Source organism: Sphaerodactylus townsendi, linkage group LG10, assembly GCF_021028975.2.
Source record: "Sphaerodactylus townsendi isolate TG3544 linkage group LG10, MPM_Stown_v2.3, whole genome shotgun sequence".
NCBI classification, from domain to species: domain Eukaryota; kingdom Metazoa; phylum Chordata; class Lepidosauria; order Squamata; family Sphaerodactylidae; genus Sphaerodactylus; species Sphaerodactylus townsendi.
Window position 1 is genome coordinate 4,958,635 of NC_059434.1, and position 21,472 is coordinate 4,980,106.

Genomic DNA, 21,472 nt, shown 5'->3' on the forward strand with positions numbered 1-21,472 from the left:
CGTGCAAAGGGAAAACACACACACCAGGCACTGCTTCTCCCAACAGAAGGAAGGAAGGAAGGAAGGAAGGAAGGAAGGAAGGAAGGAAGGAAGGAAGGAAGGAAGGAAGGAAGGGAGGGAGGGAGGGAGGGAGGGAGGGAGGGAGTGCAGACTGTCAGGGCAGGACTTTAGGGTTTGCCAGCCCTCCAGGCCAGGGCCCGTCTCCTTCCCACCTGCAGCATTTTGCGGGGGAGGGGGGCACTAGTCATAGAACCATAGAGTTGGAAGAGATCTCAAGGGCCATCAAGTCCAATCTCCTGCAGTGCAGGAACACACAATCAATGCACTCCCGACATATGCTCATCCAGCTTCTGTTTAAAAACCTCCAAAGAAGGAGACTCCACCACTCTCCCAGGCACTGAATTCCCCTGTCGAACAGCCCTGATGGTCAGGAAGTTCTTCCTAATGTTTAGGTGGAATCTCTTTTCCTGCACCTTCAATCCTCAGTCTCTGAGGTAGCAGAAAACAAGCTGGCTCCCTCTTCAACAGGGCAACCCTTCAAATATTTAAACACAGCTATCATGTGCCACCTTAACCCTCGCTTCTCCAGACTAAACATCCCCAGTTCCCTAAATTTCTCTTCATAGGGCATGGACTCCAGACCTTTTACCATTTTGGCTGCCCTCCTCTGGACCCGCTCCAGCCGGTCAATATCCCTTCCGAATTGCAGTGCCCAGAACTGTACACAATATTCCAGGCGAAGTCTTCTTACCAATGCAGGATAGAGAGGTAACATTACATCCCTCCAATGGATCGGCTGCAGGGATGAGCGCAGCCGACTTTTCTCCAGCCCCGTTGTGGGTTCCCACCTACCTTGGGGGAGGAGGAGGACGCTGCGGACCTAGTCTGTTCCTGGGGGGAGGGGGAGAGAGCATCCAGGGAGCAGGCTCTTCGAAGTCACCCTACACGGGCGAGGAAATCCTTGGGACGCCCCTGGGTCCGAAGTCAGGCACGGCGAGGCCAGGCTGAGCCGGCCTTTGGAGCGAGGTGCTGCTGGCTCCAACCACAGCAGTCCAAATATTTGGACTCTAATGAGGTGCCAGTTATTTTAGTTGGGGGGAAAAGATTAAAATGTGTGTTTGTAAAGTTTGCCTCTTGCTCTTGTTTTCAGGGGTGCAGAAAAGGGCTTTCGCGGACAACCCTAGGAGGTCTGGGGGAAACGAAGCCCGGTGTTATTCAGTGGGGTTGACTAAGTGTCATGATGGTTGCGCTTAGTCTGGCAAGAACCCTGCGAGGTAGGCCTGGGCAAGAAAGGGCTTGGCGTCGAGGAGGACGGGTCTCCTGTGTCGAAGGAACCTCTTCGTGGGAGGGAGGGAGGGAGGGAGGGAGGGGGATAACACTCTGAGTAGAAGTGGAGGGCGAGCCCTGACAGGCTACAGGTCCACATGCAGGGAAATGTGTCTGTAGGGGTTGTTTTGCTCTGCGTTCAAATATGTAACTTGATTTTGTTCCAAGGTCCACAAGTCCACAACCCTTTCGAAGGGGCAGCGCAACTTGCTCCAAGGAGATGTCTGGACGCTACCCCACCCCGCCCCCAGGCCTTGACCCCTGGGCCGGTCCTGTTGCTGGGAGACCCCCTCAGAGCTCAGCTCCCCCTCCCCATGAAGGGAAAGTGAGTAGCTGACCTGGACATCTAAAGGCACCCGTGGAGGAGGGCTTGTTAGGGACCTGGTAGGGACCCCCGGACTGACTGTCTTCTTCCTGACCCTTCCATGATTCTGTGAGTTGCCCCTCTAAGGGAGGCAGCCTGGCAAAATATGCAGCAGAGGGGGAGGGGGGGCTGGAATCCCCTGGAACAAATGTTTTGGAGGGGCACACTGAGCCCCAAGGAGGGGTGTGTGACAAGGCTTGCTTTCCAGGCCTCTGTGTCTGCCTTCTGCTCCCAGCATCGGGATGGGAGGGTTAGGATTAGGAAACGAGTTTGAACCCAGGGGCCCTTTAAAGACCAGCCAAGGTTCCCCTTGAATATTAGTTCACACCTCATCTTTTAGGTACAGCCCCAAAAGGTCAGTGGGGGTCAAGGACGTAGGGTCAACCCCCCCCCATTACATGTCCCAAGCTCCGCCCCCCTGTTTGTGGTTTTTTATTTTTAGCGTTTTTTTCAGTTTTTGGCAAGCAGGGGGCGTAGTTTTTAGGCTAGCAACACCAAAATTTAAGGGATTTGTTGGGGGACTCTCCTGATGATACTACCCGGGTTTGGTCCAGGGGGTCCAAAGTTATTGACTTCCAAAGGGAGGCCCCATCCCCCATTGTTTCCAATGGGAGCTAATAGGAGATGGGGCTACACCTTTGAGGGTCCATAACTTTCGACCCCCTGAACCAAACTTCACCAAACCTGGGTGGTAATATTAGGAGAGTCTCCTAAAGATACCCTGAAATGTTGGTGCTGCTAGCTTAACAATTGCACCCCTGACAGCAGGCATCCTGCCGAATTTCCCCAGATTTTCCTTTTAAATCCACCTCCTTCGGCATGGACAAAGGGAGAATTTTAGGTCCCCAGTGTTGGAAGTGAAGGACTTTGTTACGCTGTTTCCTGCCTCAACCTACAGAGGGGGTTTTTACTAGAGAGCGAGTGGCTAGATAGGGACCTAGGGATTTGACACCTTTACTCTATCATGCTGGTTCTATCCCTTTGATGTTAGACTGATACTCTCAGGGACTTCCTTCCTTCCGGCTTCTTCCTCGACCCCTTCTCACCTCTTCTATTCCTACCATGCCTAGAGAGAGGATGGATGCTCCTCGCATCCATCTCCATCCAGCTAGATTAGGATAGCATAGTGACTCTATCTACCTACCTTTCTATCCAGAATGGAGTTCACTAATAAATACTCTTTTTATTAGATTAGAAACTACAACTGACTCTGACTTTCTTTTGTGTCTGAAGTTCTCTCTAGCAAGCTCAACCACCTGTTCGTGCTCAGGTAAGCTTCCCTGTGTTTAGCCTCTGTGCCACTCTGCTACTTTTCAAGGGATACACGCGCGCACCAGGTGTGGATCTTCCAACACTTCCCTCCCTCCCTCCCTCCCTCCCTCCTTCCTTCCTTCCTTCCTTCCTTCCTTCCTTCCTTCCTTCTATGTGCAGTTCTACAAGCTGCAAAGCAAACTCTTTGTGTTCTCCCCCGTTCTCCCCCCCCCCCCCCCCCCCCCCCCCCCACACCGTGTTTTAAAAGGTAAAAGGAAGTTTGGAAGTTTGGAAGCGAAGCGGAGCGCACATCCAGCGCTCCAGGGAAGGCGCCTCTGCAAGCCAAACGACGGAGTCCCGGCTTAGTGGCCCCGAAAAATCGGGTCCGAGTGGCGCCACTCACGGGGCCTGGCTGGGGGCCGGACGACCCGCGCGGATTCCTCGCCAGTCAGCCCCGCAGCGTTCCAGTGGGCGACTCCCCGGGCAGAAACGCTGCCTTTTGCCCGGAGCCCGGGGCTTGGGGGGCGGCCGCGCTCTGGCGGGCCTCTCCTGCGCGCATTCGTTGAAAAGCCGCGGTTTCGCTCCGGGTTCGGTCCCCCAGTTGGCTTCGCAGAGCACCGAATGGGCGAGATTCACGCGCCCGGCCGCTGTGCGCCACCAAGAAAGACGCCGGGAGCGCTGAACGCGGCATTGCCGCTGCGCCCCTTCGGATCGGGAACCAACGGCGCAGCCGGCCGCCCTGCTGATCCGCAGAATCCAGCAGTCCAAGAGTCTTACTAAGGCCTCTTCCATGCATGCAGAATAATGCACTTTCCATCCACTTTCAGAATTGTTTGCAAGGGGGCTTTGCTCTTCCGCACAGTGAAATCCAGCTGCACAGGGCACTAGAAAATGGATTGAACGTACATTATTCTGCATGTGTGGCCCTAGGGGAGAAACTTTCCGGAGTCAAACCGGAGCTCCAAGTAGACTCTGGAAAGTTTCTAGGACTCCTTCCGCACATGCAGAATAAGGCACTTTCAATCCACTTTCAATGCACTTTGCAGCTGGATTGTACTGTGTGGAAGAGCAAAACCCAGTTGCAAACCATTCTGAAAGTGGATTGAAAGCGCCTTATTCTGCATGTGCGGAAGAGGCCCAGGTTGCAACTCTGGTTGGTCTCTCAGGGGCTCTGTGGGGGGTCCAGAATCTGACTGGCTAAACCAGCTCGAAGGATTTATCATCTTTCTGCTTCCTCCCAGTTAATAAACTTCAGCGGCACAATTCGCCTCTGGGAGTTTGGGTCGACACAGCCCACAGAGGTCAATGGGCCCGCGCTGCAGTCAGTGGCTTGAAAAGATCCGTGTCTGTTCGATGGAAAGCAAAACCCACCCCTACTCGATTGACACCTGGCCCGCGATCCCCAGGTCCGGGCGGGCGGGGGGGGGGGGTCCCTACAGTCTGCATTTTTTCACCATTATTCCTAGAGAAGGCCTTCTTCCTCTCCCCTTTTAAGTGGTGGCAACTCTCCCCAGGAGCATGCACACCAAACTGCCCAGGCCCTCAGCCTGCATCACGACTGGTCCTCCATGCCAGTCTGAAATTCGGGCAGGGCCCCCAAAACAGCTTAATCCTGTGTGCTTTTCGCAAAGTGTGCCAATGTCAGTGAAGAAGAGTTTGGATTTATATCCGGCAAACAAGAGACAGAGGCCAAGGCCTTCCCCCTGATTTTATTTCCTAGCACTGCTACTCAGAGGTAGATTGCCTCTGAATGTGGAGGTTTATTTTAGTCACCACGGCTATTACACATAGATGGACCTCTCCCCTGTAAATCTGTTTCATCTGCGTTTAAAGCCATTTACGCCTCCTGGCTATCATTAGATTAGTGGTGAGGACCTTATAATCTAGATGTTACTAACCAGCCCTGCCAATTGGCCATGCTGGCAGGGGCTGATGGGAATCGTAGTCCATAACATCTGGAGTGCCAAAGGTTCGCCACCACGGCAATAGACTGACTGACCAGGAGTCCCACACCCCATGTCCTTTGCTTAAAACCAAGGTGCTTCCTTCCTGTATATACACTGACTCCATTTCCACTAACCCCACCAAGTCAGAAATGTTTCATTTTGTATTTTATGATGGGATTTGAAACAGCTCTGGTATTGACTAAAGAGGGCCACTGGCCCAAAACATGCTTATTTGCTTTTAATGAAAAAGGTTCCTATTTGTATTGTATTGGAGTTTTGTCATCATAATTTTGTCATCATATGTAACCTATTAGTATTCATTGTTATTCAGAACACTGTTAAGCTGCTGGACTTCAAAGCCATCTCTGCTTTAAAGCCTTCTGTGTGGGAAGTTGCACACTTCTCTCACATAAGGTGCTTCTTTTCCTTTATCCCAGTTGGAGTGCCCCACCCCCAACCTCTTTGGGTGTCCCCTGAGTTCTGGCATGATGTCTTTTCACTTTCTCCACCACCCCGTCTCATTTTAGAAACCCCTCTCATGCTTCTGCCTCTATTTTTGCCTCAACTGAACTCTGCCCCCAACTCCTTCCAACAAATGTTTCTAATTTTCCCAACTATAAACACAAACAGTATTTGAGCTGGGTTCTTAATATCTATCCATTTCTCCTGCCACACCCTGGATGGAGCCATCTACCTTCTCAGGAAAGGGTTGTTTCCTCTACAGCACCTAGAAATTAAAGAAACAGAGAAACCTAAAGCTGAAAAGGACACCCAGGGATCATCTAGTCCAACCTCTTGCACTCCCCCAGTGACCACTGTTCTATGCCCAAAAAACCTCCAGGGTCCCTGGCCAACCTGGTCTGGAGGACAATTTTTTTCCTGACCCAAAGTGAGACTAGTAAGATTCCAAGTACAAGAAAGGGATACAAGAGCTCAGCACTAACTCATCCTTTCCTGCCCCCACCCAGTGGCCTGCCTAAGAACAACTCATGTTTTCCTCTAGGTTGTGGGACCTTGGCACTCAGATATTTTTTGGGACTACACTTTGTTTCAAGCAAAGTATGGCCACCTGGGCCATGCTGGCAGGGGCTGATGGGAATTGTAGTCCATAACATCTGGAGTGCCAAAGGTTCGCCACCATGATAGGCTGTCCACTCCATTTCTGGTCTACCTGGTGAGCCCACCCACCCCCCATGCCAATCTGAGCCGGGAAGCTTCATGCCCCCCCAATTGCCAACCATCTTCCCTACTCATGTCCTTGGCTGGTAAGTCTGCTGCCATCTCCCCAGTGCGTATGATTATATGTACATTTGTGTTAACAATTACCATAGATGTTTGATGCATTTTTTGTTCGTTTTAGGAGGGGCCTCAGAAGGCATTACGAGGTTAGCCGATGCCGGAGGTTAGCCGGCCTCACCTTTCGTGTTTATTTTGAAGCAACAACTCATATATGAAGTATCATTTTGTACATAATGGTTCTTAATTCAATATCACTTGTCAATGTGCTTTGTACATCATTGTACTCATTCAAATACAAATTGTAAAGGTATAAAGTTGTGAACATTACCTCGTATAAGACGTTGCTTATGAAATTGTGTATTATACGTCGTGGATAAAATTACCCACGTTGCTTGTGGTTTAAGCCTTTGTGCCATATCTCCCCAGCGCAGACAACCCTGAGCAGCCCAGAATCCCCTGCTGCAGAGACTCCCAGAAGCCTCTAGGACTGATTTCATCTGGATGGTTCAGTGAAAAGCACTTTAATGAGAAATGCCAGGGAGGGTGGGGTTGTAGTTCACCGCAGAGTTCCTTGCCCCCCAACCAATCGCTTTACTCTTTTAGCCCCCCACCCACCCACCCACCCCCCGCAAAGGCCCCTCCAAGCTCTGTACCGTGTACTTCTTTATACAAGAGTTGAGACATTCTTCATGACTCCTGGGGGGCGGAGGGGGAACAATTACCTGTTTAAAATTAGGCTTTCCTCCACGTTCCTCTGCCCGGCCTGGAGCAACTGAAAGACTAATAACATTCATTCCTGCCCCAACTTCCCTGAGCTTAGAGTCCCTTTCCTCAGATGCAGCAGTGGAGAAACACGGGCTGTTGGCTCACTTGTATGGAAAACGACACACACACAGAGGGGGATGCTTTCTTCCTTCCCATTGTACCTGAGGAAGTGGGGTATACCTCCGGGAAAGCTCATCCTGCAGTGAACAGTCTTTAGTCTTCTAATTTCTCCCTTGTTTTGCACAAAATGATGGATTCGGTTTCAGGGGACCCTTCGGTCTATTTGAAAAATGCTGCCTTCTCGGAGCTGAAAATTTTAAGACAGCCCAATGTAGTGGCTAAGGGCAGGTTGGCTCTAATCTGGAGAACTGGACTTATTTCCCCACTCCTCCACACGCAGCCTTCCGGGTGACCTTGGGCTAGTCCCTGTTTTCTCAAAACTCTCTCAGCCCCACCTACCTCACAAGGTGTTTGTTGTGGGGAGAGGAAAGAAAGGAGTTTGTAAGCTGCTTTCGGACTCTTTACATGAGACCAAAACTGGGTATAAATCCAAACTCTTCTTCTACAACTACTACTTGATAGCCAAGATAGCTTGATAGAACCTACAGGTTCAGAGGCAGTATATCTTTCGAAAATGAAGTGCGAGGAGGGCACACTAACAGCAAAAGCCCCGTCGGACTTCTCGGAGGCAACTAGCTGACAGCTGTTGTAAAGCAAGAAAATACGCAGAGTCTGTTCAGTTGCAGTCCGCGACTGTTCTTCTCGTTCAACGTTGCTTCTGCCAGGGTTTTTGACAGAGATGAGGGGGAAAGGGGGCGGCCAGGAATTCAATGGTTCCAATCAAAACCAATAACCCAGAGAACTGAGACTTGTAGGGAGGCAGGGAAGAGGAAAATCCGATCCCCGACCCCCAAGTAAAGCGTACACTGGGGGGGGGGGCAACCTGTGGTGCTCCAGATGTTCATGGACTACAAGTCCCATCAGCCCATGCCAACATGGCCGATTGGCTGAGGGGAATTGTAGTCCATGAACATCTGGAGCACCACAGGTTGGCCACCCCTAGCATACACGGTCCGCCCTCTACTCTCCCCTTCCGTCCCCATTGGAAATAATGGAAGCCAGCTTGCTCTGACGTAGACCCATTTCACGCGCTTTCCTTTGCAAAAGTAGCAGAGCGGCACAGAGGCTAAAACACAGGGACGCTTACCTGGGCGCACCTCCGTGGCTGAGCTTGGTAGAGAGAACTTCAGACCACTGGCGTAATGCCCATTGGGCAAGGTGGGCAGCTGCCCAGGGCATCACCTTGTGGGGGGCATCAAAATGCTGGGTTCGTTTTTGGGTATTTTAGTGGTTTTCCATTTTTGGCCCGTGTGGGCGTGGTTTTTAGGCTAGCGGGCAACTGGGCCTCAGTGATCATCAGGAGACTGTCCTAGCAGCTCTCCTGTTTAGGATTTGTTCAGGGAGTTCCGTGCCATGGACTCCCAAAGGTGTTCCCTATCCCCATTGTTTCCAATGGGGGCTACTAGGAGATGGGGGCTACAGTTTTGAGGGTCCATAACTTTGGCCCCTGAACCAAACTGCACCAAACTTGGGAGGTATCATTAGGGCAGCCTCCCCGATGAGATCCTGGTGTTTTGAGATCTGGTGCCTCTGTGAAATGTGCCCCCACAGCCCGCAAAACCCCCCATTGACAGTAATGCAGAAAACTCAATGCAGAACAAAGATTCTTGGGCAAATTTCTAGGATGTTCCTGTAAGTGTATTTTTGATGTATCGGCACCAAAATTTGTGGGGTATCATCTGAGATGATAGAGTACCCCTGTTTATGCAGTTTGGTTCAGGGGGGCCAAAGTTATGGACCCTCAAAACTGTAGCCCCCATCTCCTATTAGCTCCCATTGGAAACAACGGGGGATGGGGCACCCCCTTTGGGAATCCATAACTTTAGACTCCTTGAACCAAACCTCACAAACTTGGGAGTAGTATACACATTTTAAGTTTATATGTCTAAAAAATGCACCCCCTGCAAGCACCAATGTCCTGGTGCAAAAAAAAAAATTGGTCGTAGGGAGTGGCTGCCCATTATGGGGCATCCAACTTGGGTTTGCCCAGGGCTACAGTTTGCCCAGGGCTGCCTCGTTAAGCCCCTGCTTCAGACACAAAAGAAAGTCAGAGTCGTTTGTAGTTTCTAATCTATCAAAAAGAGCATTTATTAGTGAACTCCATTCTGGATAGAAAGGTGGAGAGAGAGGCTCACTAACTATCCTATTCTGAACGGATGGAGACGGAGGCCTGGTGAAAGTAAGATGGAGAGTTCCGAGAAGAAGAAGGCGGAAGGAAGGGGGAAGTCCCTGAGAGTATCAGTCAAAGATCAAAGGGATAGAGCCAGGATGATAGAGTTAAGGTGACAGTTCCTAGGTCCCTATGTAGTCACTGACTATCTAGTAAAACCCCCTCTGTAGGATGAGGCAGGAAACAGCGTCAAGGTCCCTTTCTTCCAACACATTCATTTCGCATCGGGGTTAACGCGGTCCCGTTCTAAGAAGACTTTAGGTGGATCTGACTTCTCCGGTTTTCCTGAAGCTAGGCCCTTCTGCACACGCAAAATAATGCATTTTCAAACCACTTTCACAACTGTTTGCAAGTGGATTTTGCCATTCCGCACAGCTTTAAAGAGCACTGAAAGCCGTTTGAAAGTGCATTATTCTCCATGTGCGGAATGAGCCCAAGATTTTGCCCATGGGGCCACTCAAAGGAATGGGGTTTTGGCGCTGGGCTTGGGGCCCTCAAAGGGTCTTTTCCTCCTGAACCCCTGGGAGGGAGGGAGCTTACTTTCAAGTAAACCAGAGATCAGATAATGTTATACACCTACACCCCTATATAAAAACTGTATACCATTTTTAAAAAATCCCTCTATTTCTATTTTAAAAGCTGTTCAGAGGTGGTCTTAAAACCACTTTTTAAAAATTGAAACTTTCCAAGAGACATTTTTGTTTGAACGGACCAGCCAAACGACCTCCGTGTCAGCGTTTTCTTTTGCTTCTACGAGGGGCTGCCCTTTGCTGGGGTCTGTGTGTGTTTTCCGAGCCTTTCGAGCGCCCCGCTTTCCGACGGAACTTCCTGCGACCAGGTTGGTGTCATCGGGCCACAGAAGAGGCGACGCCGGGAGCTCCCTCAGCCGGCGACCCCAGGCTCAGTTTCTCAGTTCAGAGGCCACTGGGCTGCAACCCGGGTCAACAGCACCGAAGGAAACCGCCCAGCCCCAGTGGCTCCCAGTGGCTCCCCGGAGCAAGGCGAGAAGCGGCCGTCCTCCTTTGCGAGTCGCCATCCGGAGCGCAATCGGGATTAGGGCGCGCAGCCGCTCCGTTTCCGGCGCTAGTTTCATGCCAAATGCTCCGGAGTCGTATGGATTGCCCCGCACTGACCGACCCCCCCCCCCAAGGGGTTATATCTGATAAAACCAGGGAGGACCACGCCCTAAGAGGGCATTTGGGGGTTCCGGAGAAGGCTGTGGGGCGCTTTGCTCCCCTTTGTCTTTTCAGCACGCCCGAGCGGCTCTCTTCGCCTCCCAGTCATTTCAGCAGGGAAGGCTGCCCCCCCTCCACCCCCCACCCCCCGCAATGCGGCTCCTTCTCCAAAGCAGATTTTCATCATCATCATCATCATCATCATCATCATCATCATCATCATCATCATCATCATCATCGCCGCAAGATCTGAGACTGGAAGTCGAGAGACTCTGATGGCACAAACCTGGCAATCTCCAAAGGCCACAGAGATGTGATCGGCAAATAAACCACACCGATGCGCCGCTCAGGAAGAACCCGACGAAGGCCGATGAAGGCCAAAACTGGCTACAGATGTGGCAGCTGTGATTGGAGGATGAGGATGAGGACGATGAGGGTCAGAAGGATGGTTTTGTTCTCCTTTTTCCTCCGCCTCAACAGGTTTCTGGGCTCCATCGTAACTTTCAAATGATAGGATCGAAACAGCGACGTCGGAGGGACTTTGGAAAGGCTGCAGGGAGGGGCGAAAGTTCCCGAGCTGCAGTTTCCCCCACACTTTCTCCGAAGTTTCAAGCGAGCGAGTCCCCGTGAAGCCAACCAGCCAGCCGGCCTTCCTCCTCCTCCTCCCGAGCTCTCGGCCTCTGGCCCGTTTTCTTTCTCCGTCCTTCACTACTGGGGGACTCCGGACTCGCCACAATCCTTTCCCAAACGAATCAAGCTATCCCTGCCGGGAAACCGCCAGGAGGACAACGCCCCCTCGGGCTAATCCGAATTGGCAGCCACCAAAAGTGGGGCAGCCCAGACCTCGGCCTGCTCGACGGGGCTGACTCCCGAACTCTCTGCTACAGGAGCCTGCCTGCCTGGCCACCTTGGGGAAGGCGGCCCCGAAATTCAGCAGGGCGCATCTTCAGCAGGGCGCGCGCGAAGAGCCTTCTGCCCAGGGGCGGGGGCTTGGCTGAGGAGCCCACTGAGCCAAGTCTACACACTCACACTCTCACACTCTCACACACACACACACACACACGCACACCCGTTACAGCGTCGTGCGGTTCGCAGCCGGGCAGGCGCGACCCCCAATTCGGCGGCGCTCCCGGGCTCCCTGCGTCCAGGTGAAGCGCGCCTTGGCTCCGCGCCCTCGGCCAGGAAGCCCTGGAGAAGCCGGCGCTGAAAAGTTCGGGAAGCTTTTCCCGGGACTCCTTCTGCATCGTTCGAGCCTCCCTCTCCACAAGTGGTCGGGGGCGGGCGGGGAACCACTGCATCTTCACGAAATCCAGGGCCCGTCCCGGGTACGGAGTTGAAGTCAAAACGGCCCCGGTAGAGCCCGGGATCGGGAGCGCCCCTTCCCTCCACGGGCCTGGAGCCTGATTGAGAAGCTACGTGAAGACGGCGAGAGACAGCAAGGCTGGCTGGCAGAAAGGGGAGGGGGGTCGAGGGACGCCCCCCCCCCCCCCCCCCGCCCGGCCAGCTCCACCTGGTCCCTGGCCAGGTAAGGGTCTGACTCTCTCTGACTCGGCTGAGAGAAGAAACAGCCCCTTTGCAAAAGGGCTGACCTGATGGTCGCCTGCAAACTATTACAGACCCCCTTGGGACCCCGTCCAGCCCTGAAAGCAGTGGTGGCGAACCTATGGCACAGGTGCCAGAGGTGGCACTCAGAGCCCTCTCTGTGGGCACACGCAAACAGAGTTGCCCCCCCCCCCCACACCTCTAGGCTGGCCTGGGCCGCTGGGCTCGATTATTAGCATTAAACCTAAGACCTAGTTTTGGGGAGGCAGTGTAGGTAACCCTGTCAAGCACTGTTAAACCCCACTGATTTTCATGCGAAGAACTAAAGCGCGATCCTTTACCTGGGAGTAAGCTCGGTTGCTGGCAATGGGGCTTGCTTCTGAGTAAACCCTCCTAGGGTCGTAATTCACCTATTGGAAGAGTTGCACGGTTGCTTCAAAGCAAAGCCGCCAACGACCACCAAGCTGACACCCGAGTAACGCACGACTGGGAGCCAACCGATTTTTCTAAACTGAAACCTCAGTTTTCAGGTTAAAGTGTTGGCACTTTGCGATAAATAAGTGGGTTTTGGGTTGCAATTTGAGCACTCGTCTCAAAAAGGTTCACCATCACTGCCCCAAACCCTCGCAGGCATCTTGAAACGCCAGTGGGCCCACGAATGGCTATTTCCCTCCCTCCCGCCAATGATTGGCCCCTGGGATTTCCTTTCCTATCCGGGTGGGAGTTGTCCCCAAGACCTGGCCTGGCCATCAGAACCTCGAAGCCACAGCAGGGTTCCCCCCCCCCCAGATCTTCTATCTTTCTCTCCCCCCCCCCCCCCAAGTCTGGTGTGGGTTTTCCAGGCTGTGGGGCCGCCGTCTGGGAGCCTGTGTGTGAAGAGCGGGTTGGTGCTCCTAACGCATCCCCCTCATCTATGGCTGGCCTCTTCAGAGGCTCCTCAGGGTAAGATGCGTTTCTCTCTATGACGCAGATGCCAGCCCTAGATGGGGGCGACACGCTGGGGGCACAAACTCCCAGGCCAGGGCGCTGCCCAGCCGGGGAAACCCACAACAGCCGGTCTGACAACTCTTCTCGCTCACAGAGCTATTTCCAGCAGCAGCAACCACAATGTGAAATATATATTTATTCGTTTTTGATGGTCTTCACCCGAAGTTGGATCCATCTAGAAGAGATAACAAATTAGTTACTACGTTCAAGGTAGAAACTAATTTATTATCTAGATGGATCCAACGTCGTTCATTCAAAAAAGGTTAAGACCATCAAAAATGAATAAATATCCAATCGAATCCAATCCAAAAACCTTTATTAGGCATAAACCAGAAGTACCCTACATTCCAAGTACAAAAACAGGATCATTGTTATATATCATGTAGAACACGGATTAAAAATGTAGCAACTGCTTCAGAAATTTCTACATTAGGGCTGTTCAATAGCTTATGAATAAATATATATTTCACATTGTGGCTGCTGCTGCTGGAAATATCTCTGTGAGCAAGAAGAGTTGTTTCACACTGTGGTTGTCGCTGCTTCATCGTGTTGCTGAGGACAAAAATGTTGCCTTTTGCGTCGTTTTACTTTTGCATATTTTAATAATTCGCACCTCTGAGTGAAATCTGGTGGCTGGAACGCGTTTGGTTCTGACGGGATTTTAAAATATATTTTTTTAATGCTTCCACACTTGGTTAATTTGGCATAGATGCGGAGGAAACTCTACGGGCAAAAACTTCCAGACCCCCCCCCCCCAGCCAGGAAACCCCCCAGCAACTGATTCTGACCTTCCACAATCCGTGGTCTTTGCAAGGGTTTGGTCCAAGGGGAAAACTCCCAGCAGAGTGGCTCCGAGGTTTGCTTTTGGCGCTTGGGATCAAGAGAGTCCGTCCCTCCAAACCCCAAACCCACCTCCCAACCCGCCTGCTCCCAAAACCGGACCCAATCGAATCCGCCCGGTTCAACAGGACATCGGCTCCGCCGCCGGGAGGAGCGTCCACGATCCCCGCAGCCCCTTTGCGGTTTGTTCAGCAGGATCTGCAGAGGAGCTCCGCGGACGGCTTCCATTCAGTTGACCCCTTTGAGACCACTGGCATAACCCGCGCCCCCAGTGCCAGGCCCCCCTCCGAAGCGGGCTTCCCTGGAGATCCGCGGGCCCAAACGGGAACAAGAAACGGTTTTGGGTTTGAGCGTTGCCGGGAGGGGTTCGCCAGCGGATCTCCTTTCCAGACCCGAGATCTGGCCCCCCTTCGACTGAACGCACCCCCCTCACTCCCCCCCCCCCAGGAACTGGATCCACAACCCCTCAAGCTGTCATCACACCCAACCCGACGGAGCCTTATTCGGGACCGCGTCGGAAATGAGGCTGCGGGTCCACGCCCGAGCAGAGGCGCTGCAGGGGCTGTGGGGCGACCCCCCCCCCCGCCCTCCAACTCCCTTTTCGCGTCAAGCGCCGCATCGGCACCCACCCGCGGCTTGATGAACTCCCCACTGCATCGCACTGTGCTCAAGGCGGCTTACTCTCCCCACCAGTTTAACCCCCCCCCCCCCCCCCGCTCCGTAGGCCCAGTTCAAAACAATGACTGAGAAGGAAAGTCCCGCTGGGCTTCAAAAAATCCTTTTTCAAAACCGGCTCTTATTGTTTTATATCAGTGGTGGCGAACCTATGGCACAGGTGCCAGAGGTGGCACTCAGAGCCCTCTCTGTGGGCACGCGCAAACAGAGTTGCCCCCCACCCCCCACACATCTAGGCTGGCCTGGACCGTTGGGCCTGATTATTAGCATTATACCCAAGGTCTAGTTTTGGGGAAGCAGGTAGGTAACCCTGTTAAGCCCCAATTGATTTTCATGCGAAGAACTAGAGCGTGATCCTTTACCTGGGAGTAAGCTCAGTTGCTGGCAATGGGGCTTGCTTCTGAGTAAAACCCGATTCAATTCGTTGAAGAGTTGCAGGGTTGCTTCCCCAGCAAAGCCACCGACTATCACCAAGCTTTACTCCCTGAGTAACACACTCAGAGCCAACTGTTTCTAAACTAAAACCTCAGTACTTAAGCACCATTCTGTTAAAATTTCTATGATAAATAAGTGGGTTTTGGGTTGCAATTTGGGCACCCGGTCTCAAAAAGGTTGGCCACCACTGTTTTATATAGTCCCTTCGGTCAGTTGAGCGGAGAAAGGACACAACAGCAGAGAGAGATAAACTGACTTTTATAAATTAAAAAAGAAAGGCAGTCAAGAACGGGGACGGGGGGAAGGGGAAGACAAACCCTCCGTTTGCAGCTCGAAGGAAGTCAAATAGTCACAGCCCAGCGCCACCCCCCCCCCGCCTTCCGAAAAGAACCGGCGCAGGGCGGGACAGTCCAGACGTCCTCGGGGTTCCCCGCGTACGGAACCCCCGGAGGTATTTTCGCCTCCCCCGGGAAGGGCCTGAAAACTGACCTTGAAACGCGGCGAGGAGCTGCGCGCAGGGAACTCCCGAGCACGTCTGGATGCGCCTTCACGAGCCCCGGGGGCGGAAGGCGCCGCGCGCGGCATGTTCGTCCCCCGCTGGAAGGGTCGGTTTTAAAAGGGTCCGACTAAAAATATTCACATTGACTATAAAAATAATAATTATTATTATTATCATCATCTTAACAATTTTCATACAACTGGAAAGTGCTGAGATCGTCTCTCTCCCCAAAGACCCTCTTGAGTCGAGCGCTCGAAACCCCCCCGACGGCCAGATCCAGCCAGGGGCGGCGGCGGCGGCGCGCCGGGCTGCAGGAAGCGCCAGGGGTTATCTGCCCACCTTCTCCCCTCCAGTTCCGGCAGGAGACGCCCCTCGGGTCCGGTCGGTGGGGGATCCAGGAGATCTTTTCTCCCCTCCCCCCAAGATTCCGGCTGGAAGTCTTCCCCTCCTGAGGTCCTGGAGCGCCCCAGGCAGGGGCCGGCTGAGCCAAAGGGGCCCTCCATTCCGCCCGGGGTCTCCGGGAGTCCGGGAAGCGCTCGGGGAGCGGGTGGCGGCCTCTGGGCGGAGAGCCCGTGGCCCGTCCAGGCCCGGCGGCGCGGCGCGCAAAGGTCCCTGGCCTCTTCCAGCTGCCCCCGGCCGTCGGGGGTCTCGATCCTGCCGGTCACTGGGTGGCTCCGGTGGCGGTGGCGGCGGCGGCGCAGGCCGAGAGGGCCCAGCCGGGCAGGCAGTAGTACGGGTAGTAGTAGGGGGGCTGGAGGGAGAGGAGGGGCGGCGGGCGCAGGAGCTCGCCCGGCTGGTACTGGCGCTGGTCGTCGCGCACGAGGACCTTGACGGCCACCTTCTTGGCGGCGGGCGCGGCGGCCATGAGGTCCGCGGCCAGCTGGCGCCGCTTGGTCTTGTAGCGCCGGTTCTGGAACCAGATCTTGACCTGCGTCTCGGTCAGCTTGAGGGAGGCGGCCAGGTCGGCGCGCTCCGGCCCGGACAGGTGCGCGCTGAGCCAGCGCCGCTCCAGCTCGAAGACCTGCGCGTGCGAGAAGGCCGCCCGGGAGCGCTTCTTGCGCGGCTTCGGCGCCGCCGCCGCCGCCGCCGTCGAAGCAGCCGTCGAGGCCGCCGCCGCCGCCGCCGCCGTCTCGTCCTCCTCGGAAGGCAGCTTGGCGCCCTTGGCACGCTCTTCTTCCTCCTCCTCGTCGTCTTCCTCCGCGGGGCCGCGATCTGCGGGGAAGAGGGAGACAGAGAGGCGACAGTCAGCAGGGCCCCGCGCTCCACACCCGCCCGACGCCCGCCGCCTGCACGCCTCTCGGGACCCTCCCCGGCACCCCGAGACCCCAGACCCGGTCCTCCATCGCGGGCGGGGGGTGGGGGGAGCGGGGCGCCGCCAAGCGAGTGCAGCCAGGTACTCCGAGCCCGTGGCGCAGGCTTGGCTTTCCAGGAATCCTGCCTTCGGGAGAGAACTCCTGCCTCTTCGGAGTGGACAGCCAGGTCGGTCCTGGGCCACTGACTTCCGAGTAACGTTCCTCCCTTGGGAGGAAACCCCGGCCTCTGCGCTTCAGACAGCAGGCTTGGCCTGAGGTCCCATGGGAAGCGGACGCCCGCCCGCGAAAGGACACTCCCCGACGGCAGCCCAAAGTCCCTGGGCCTCGAGCCCCGAAGGAACTCCGTCAGAACTAGAGAGGTCTGGGCTCCTTCCTTCCTTCCTTCCTTCCTTCCTTCCTTCCTTCCTTCCTTCCTTCCTTCCTTCCTTCCTTCCTTCCTTCCTTCCTTTCTCCCCCCAGTCTCTCTCTCTCTCTTTCTTTCTTTCTCTCTTTCTCCTTCTTCCTTCCTTCCTTCCCCCATTCTCTCTCTTTCTTTCTTTCTTTCTTTCTTTCTTTCTTTCTTTCTTTCTTTCTTTCTTTCTTTCTCTCTCTCTCTCTTTCTTCCTTCCTGCCTTCCCCCAGTCTTTCTTTCTTTCTTTCTTTCTCTCTTTCTTTCTCTTTCTTCCTTCCTTCCTTCCTTCCTTCCTTCCCCCAGTCTCTTTCTCTCTTTCTCTTTCTTTCTTCCTTCCTCCCCCCAGTCTTTCTTTCTTTCTTTCTTTCTTTCTTTCTTTCTTTCTTTCTTTCTTTCTTTCTCTCTTCCTTCCTCTTTCCTTCCTTCCTTCCTTCCCCAGTCTCTCTCTCTCTCTCTCTCTCTCCCCCTTCCTTCCTTCCTTCCTTCCTTCCTTCCTTCCTTCCTTCCTTCCTTCCTTCTTCCTTCCTTCCTTCCTTCCTAGATTCCCCCCCCCCCCACCTCCCTCCAACTAAACAACCGTTGGGCCTCCATCCGGGCTCCTGAAGAGCGTCTTTCCAGGCTGCGCGGAGTCTGTCGTTTGTGGAGGCTGTTCAAAGGGTCCCGCCGCCTCCTGTGCTCGATTTCAGCCGCTGACCGGAGGCGTTTGGAGGGCCCGAAGCAGGACAGGCCGATCTCGGATCAATGAAGTTCGCGCCCCAAAGGCTGTAGGGCCAGACGCGCAATGCGATCCTCCACAGAAGAGAGACCCGTCTTCTAAATCAGCGGAACTTGGTGGGTTTAGTGTCGAAGGGGGCGGCAGCTCTGTTTAGAATTGCGCAGTTGCGCACGTGAATTGCCGGCTTAGCTGTCTCGTTGAAATTAACGGGCAGAACGCCGTCCTTGACTTGGCTGGATCCGGCCATAGTTTATGCTGGATCCGGCCATAGTCTCCCCCCCCCACACACACACCCCCCGACCTTCTGGGCCTTTCTGTCCTCTGGGCCCCTCCGCATTCCCTTTGACCCTCCCCACACCTTCTGGGGCCTGGCGTTTTCCTGCTTGGACGGCACTTGGTCGCCAATGGCTGCTACGACAAGACAAGGTCTTCTATTAATTTTTGCTCCAAAGGATGCGTTCGGGCTGATTTTCAGGGGATGCCATTTTTTTCCCATGAACCACAGTCTACATTTATTCTTGAACAAAAATCTGTAACCTTGGTTTATTTTTGGAGTAGAACTTCTATTTCAAGCATCCTCCAAAAGTCCTGAAAAATCGTGCTGGGGCTTTTTTTTAGGGGTAGGGCCACTGGGGTTTTTTTTGGGGGGAGGGAGGTACAACTGAGAGGCAGCCTTTCTGAAGTTCTCCAGAAGACGAAGGAGACATCAGTTTGGCCCAGTCCGGTCTCCAGGGTCAAACAGACGCAGCCTCTCCGAGATATACCTGGACCCCTCCAGCCCCCTTTCCTCCGGCTTTTCCACCCTGCCTCAAAGCTGGGACAAAGTTGCGAAGGGCCCCTCCCAGGCGCCTCAATAGAAAGTGCGGAAGGAGCAGCAGCCTTTCCAACCCAAACATAGGGTTTCCTGCACATGTAGAATAATGCACTTTCAAACTGCTTTCTTAAAGCCTTTTGAAGTTGTGTTGGAGAATGGCAAACCTAATTTGCAAACAGTTGTGAAAGTGGTTTGAAAACGCATTATTTTGCATGTCTTTGCATAGTCCACAGGAAGCGAAATCAGGCGAAAGGCTGCTCTCTGCGTGTCTATCCCGAAGTGGGATCCGCTGACTGCGCCCGGGCCTCTGGATCGCGCCCGGGCAGGGCTGACTCGCACCTTCGTGTTTTGCCAGAACATTTGGGTTCGCTGCTTCGGCACTCTTCTTATAGGACAGAGAAGGGAGCCCCACTTTTAATACCCCAAACGAAATAGAACTACTTCGCTGCTCGCCCGAGCCCAGAACCTTCTAGCGACACTCAGCAAGGGGGAAGACCAAGGCCCGGCACCCCGACCCCTCGCCCAGTCCAGGACCCCACAAGGGTAGCGCTGGAGGGCCCCTTCCCAGCTTCAAGGAACAATGTGAACAATGCGCCTTTGAAGGCTTTCAGGCCAGACTCAACTGGTTGTGGTGGGTTTTCCAGGCTGTGTGGCTGTGGTCTGGTGGATCTTGTTCCTAACGTTTCGCCTGCATCTGGGGCTGCCATCTTCAGAGGTGTGTGCCAGCCACAGATGCAGGCAAAACGTTAGGAACAAGATCTACCAGGTCACGGCCACACAGTCCGGAAAACCCATCCCAACCAGTGTGAACAATTTGGGTACTGGTACTGTAGGAGCCTGGGCCGTGTGGCCGTGTTCTAGCAGCATTCTCTCCTGACGTTTCGCCTGCATCTGTGGCTGGCATCTTCAGAGGATCCCTTCAGAGGATACAGCCCGGAAACCACACAGCACCCCAGTGATTCCGGCGTGAAAGCCTTCGACAATACAGTGTGAACAATGTTCACATTTGGGCACGGCACGGCTTGGTTTCGGCCGTCTGCTCCGTTTCCAAAAGGGGCAACCCCCTCATCTTGCGCAAAACCATTTCCTGCTTTGTAAAAATCTTTATTTATTTTAATTCTGGGCTCTCCCCAAGAGGAGCCGCCGATCTGGCAAGTCTGGAGGACAAGGGCGTCTTTCTCAAAACTGTACAGAAAGGCCCTCATCGGAGCTCCCACAGCGCGCCCGGCTGGGCCTCCAAACAGCCGCCCCCCCCCGCCGCCGCCGCGCGCCCCGCTCCAAACCCTGCTTTGTGGACAGCGCTGGCCGAGACCCGTCGGGTGGGCCCCTTCGCACGTGCTGGCGCGCCCGGGCCGTCGTTTGGAAAGGTCTCGAGCTGGTCTTCGGAACCGGCTGCCGGGGCGGACGTCGGAAAGACACGTGGCTCTGTGGAGCCAGCCGCCCCAGAAGCCCAAGTCCCCCGGACCGGGGTGGCCAAAGCCTAGAAGGGTTATCGCCGGGATCGACGCCTGGGAGCCCCACCGGGGTTCCAGCGCCCCTTGACATTGGACGGAGGGCTCCGGAAGGAAAGGACGGACAGCGCCCTCCCCCTTCGCGGGACGGAGCCCCTGGCTACCCCCTCCCCGCCCCCAATAGACGTTTGTGCCCAAAGCGCAGCGCCGGATGGAGTCTCCAGAGGAGCTGGGCCGAGGGAGGCACTGCCTACGACCCCCCCCACCCCCATGCACAGGAGCCGGAACGCTCCCGTCCGGCCTGCCTACCTGCGACCCTGGCCGAGAGGTGGCCGTCGCTCAGGCCGGCCGGGGGCTGCTCCTGCGCGGGCCGCTCCCTGCAGACGGGGCGCTCCGACGGCGAGTCTCCGGAGCAGGCAGGCGGCTGGCGGGGCCTCCGGGCGGCCGCCCTCCCTTCCCGGTGGGGTTCTTCTCCCTCTTCTTCCTCCTCTTCTTCTTCCTCCTCCTCCTCCTCTTCCTCCTCCTCCCTGTCGGCCTCCTGCTCCTCGCTCAGGGCCGAGTCGGAGTCCCAGGCGGCGGCGGGGGTGGCGGCGGCGGGCAGGGGCGGCGGGTGCTGGATGGCGCGGGCCAGGGCGGCCGCGTCGTCGCCGAAGAGCCTCCAGCAGCAGGCGGGCGCCAGGTCAGGGCCGGCGAGGGCGGCGGCGGCGGGCGAGAGCAGGGCGGGGGGGGCGGGGGCGGCCGCCGCGCTCGTCCTTCTTGTTGAGGATGGCTTGGATGGAGAAAGGCGTCGGCGTCGGGGCCGGGGCGCTGCCGCCGCCGCCGCCACCGCGCACGGCCATGGGTCTGGCGGCCAGCCGGGCGGCCCCGCTCCGGGCCAGCGCCTCCCTTCAGCTGGGCCGGCTCATGGCCTCCCCGCCGCCCGCAGCAGCAGCAGCAGCGGCGCCGCCGTCGGGGCCCCCGTCCGGCCTGCCTGACGCTCCCATAGGGGCCGGGGGCGGCCGGGATCGCGCTGGGGCTGCTGGGGCCCCTCTGCCCGGAGGCCTGTCCCGCTCGGCTCGGCTCGGCTCGGCTCGGCTCGGCCTGGCCCGCCCCCCGCGCTCTGCCTCTCCGCTGGGCCGGCCGCTGCCTTTTTCTCGCGCCGGGCCTGCCATGCCTCGCCTTTGAGTGACAGCTGCGGGGCCGGCCTGGCCCACTGGGCAGGGATCTGCTCGCCGAGGCTCCTGATTGGCTCTGGCAGCCGCCGCCAAGAGGCAGGCGATCTGGTCCAGGCCGGCAGCGCCGTCTCGGGAGGCGCTAACCCTTTCCCGGCCCGAGCCCGCTTCCAAAGGCCGCCTTGCCCGGCGGAGAGCCCGAGGCGCCGCCGGCCGCGATCCCGCGCACGCCTGTTGCTTGCTTCCGGGCAGAGGGAAAGCGTCTGGCCGCCCCGACCGGCGCGGGCGTCTGTGGATCTCGTG

At 55.7% G+C, this 21,472-nt stretch overlaps 1 protein-coding gene across 1 annotated transcript; it reads right to left on the minus strand.

The window, feature by feature from the left end:
- Nucleotides 1-15,857: 15,857 nt before the first annotated feature.
- NKX3-2 (NK3 homeobox 2) lies at nucleotides 15,858-21,111 on the minus strand. Its single transcript, XM_048510137.1, has 3 exons — nucleotides 20,763-21,111; nucleotides 20,328-20,689; nucleotides 15,858-16,546 (listed from the first exon to the last, which is right to left on the minus strand). The coding sequence occupies exons 1-3, from the start codon at nucleotides 20,855-20,857 to the stop codon at nucleotides 15,996-15,998; spliced, it is 1,008 nt and encodes a 335-aa protein (XP_048366094.1). The 5' UTR covers nucleotides 20,858-21,111; the 3' UTR covers nucleotides 15,858-15,995.
- Between the last annotated feature and the right edge of the window lie 361 nt (nucleotides 21,112-21,472).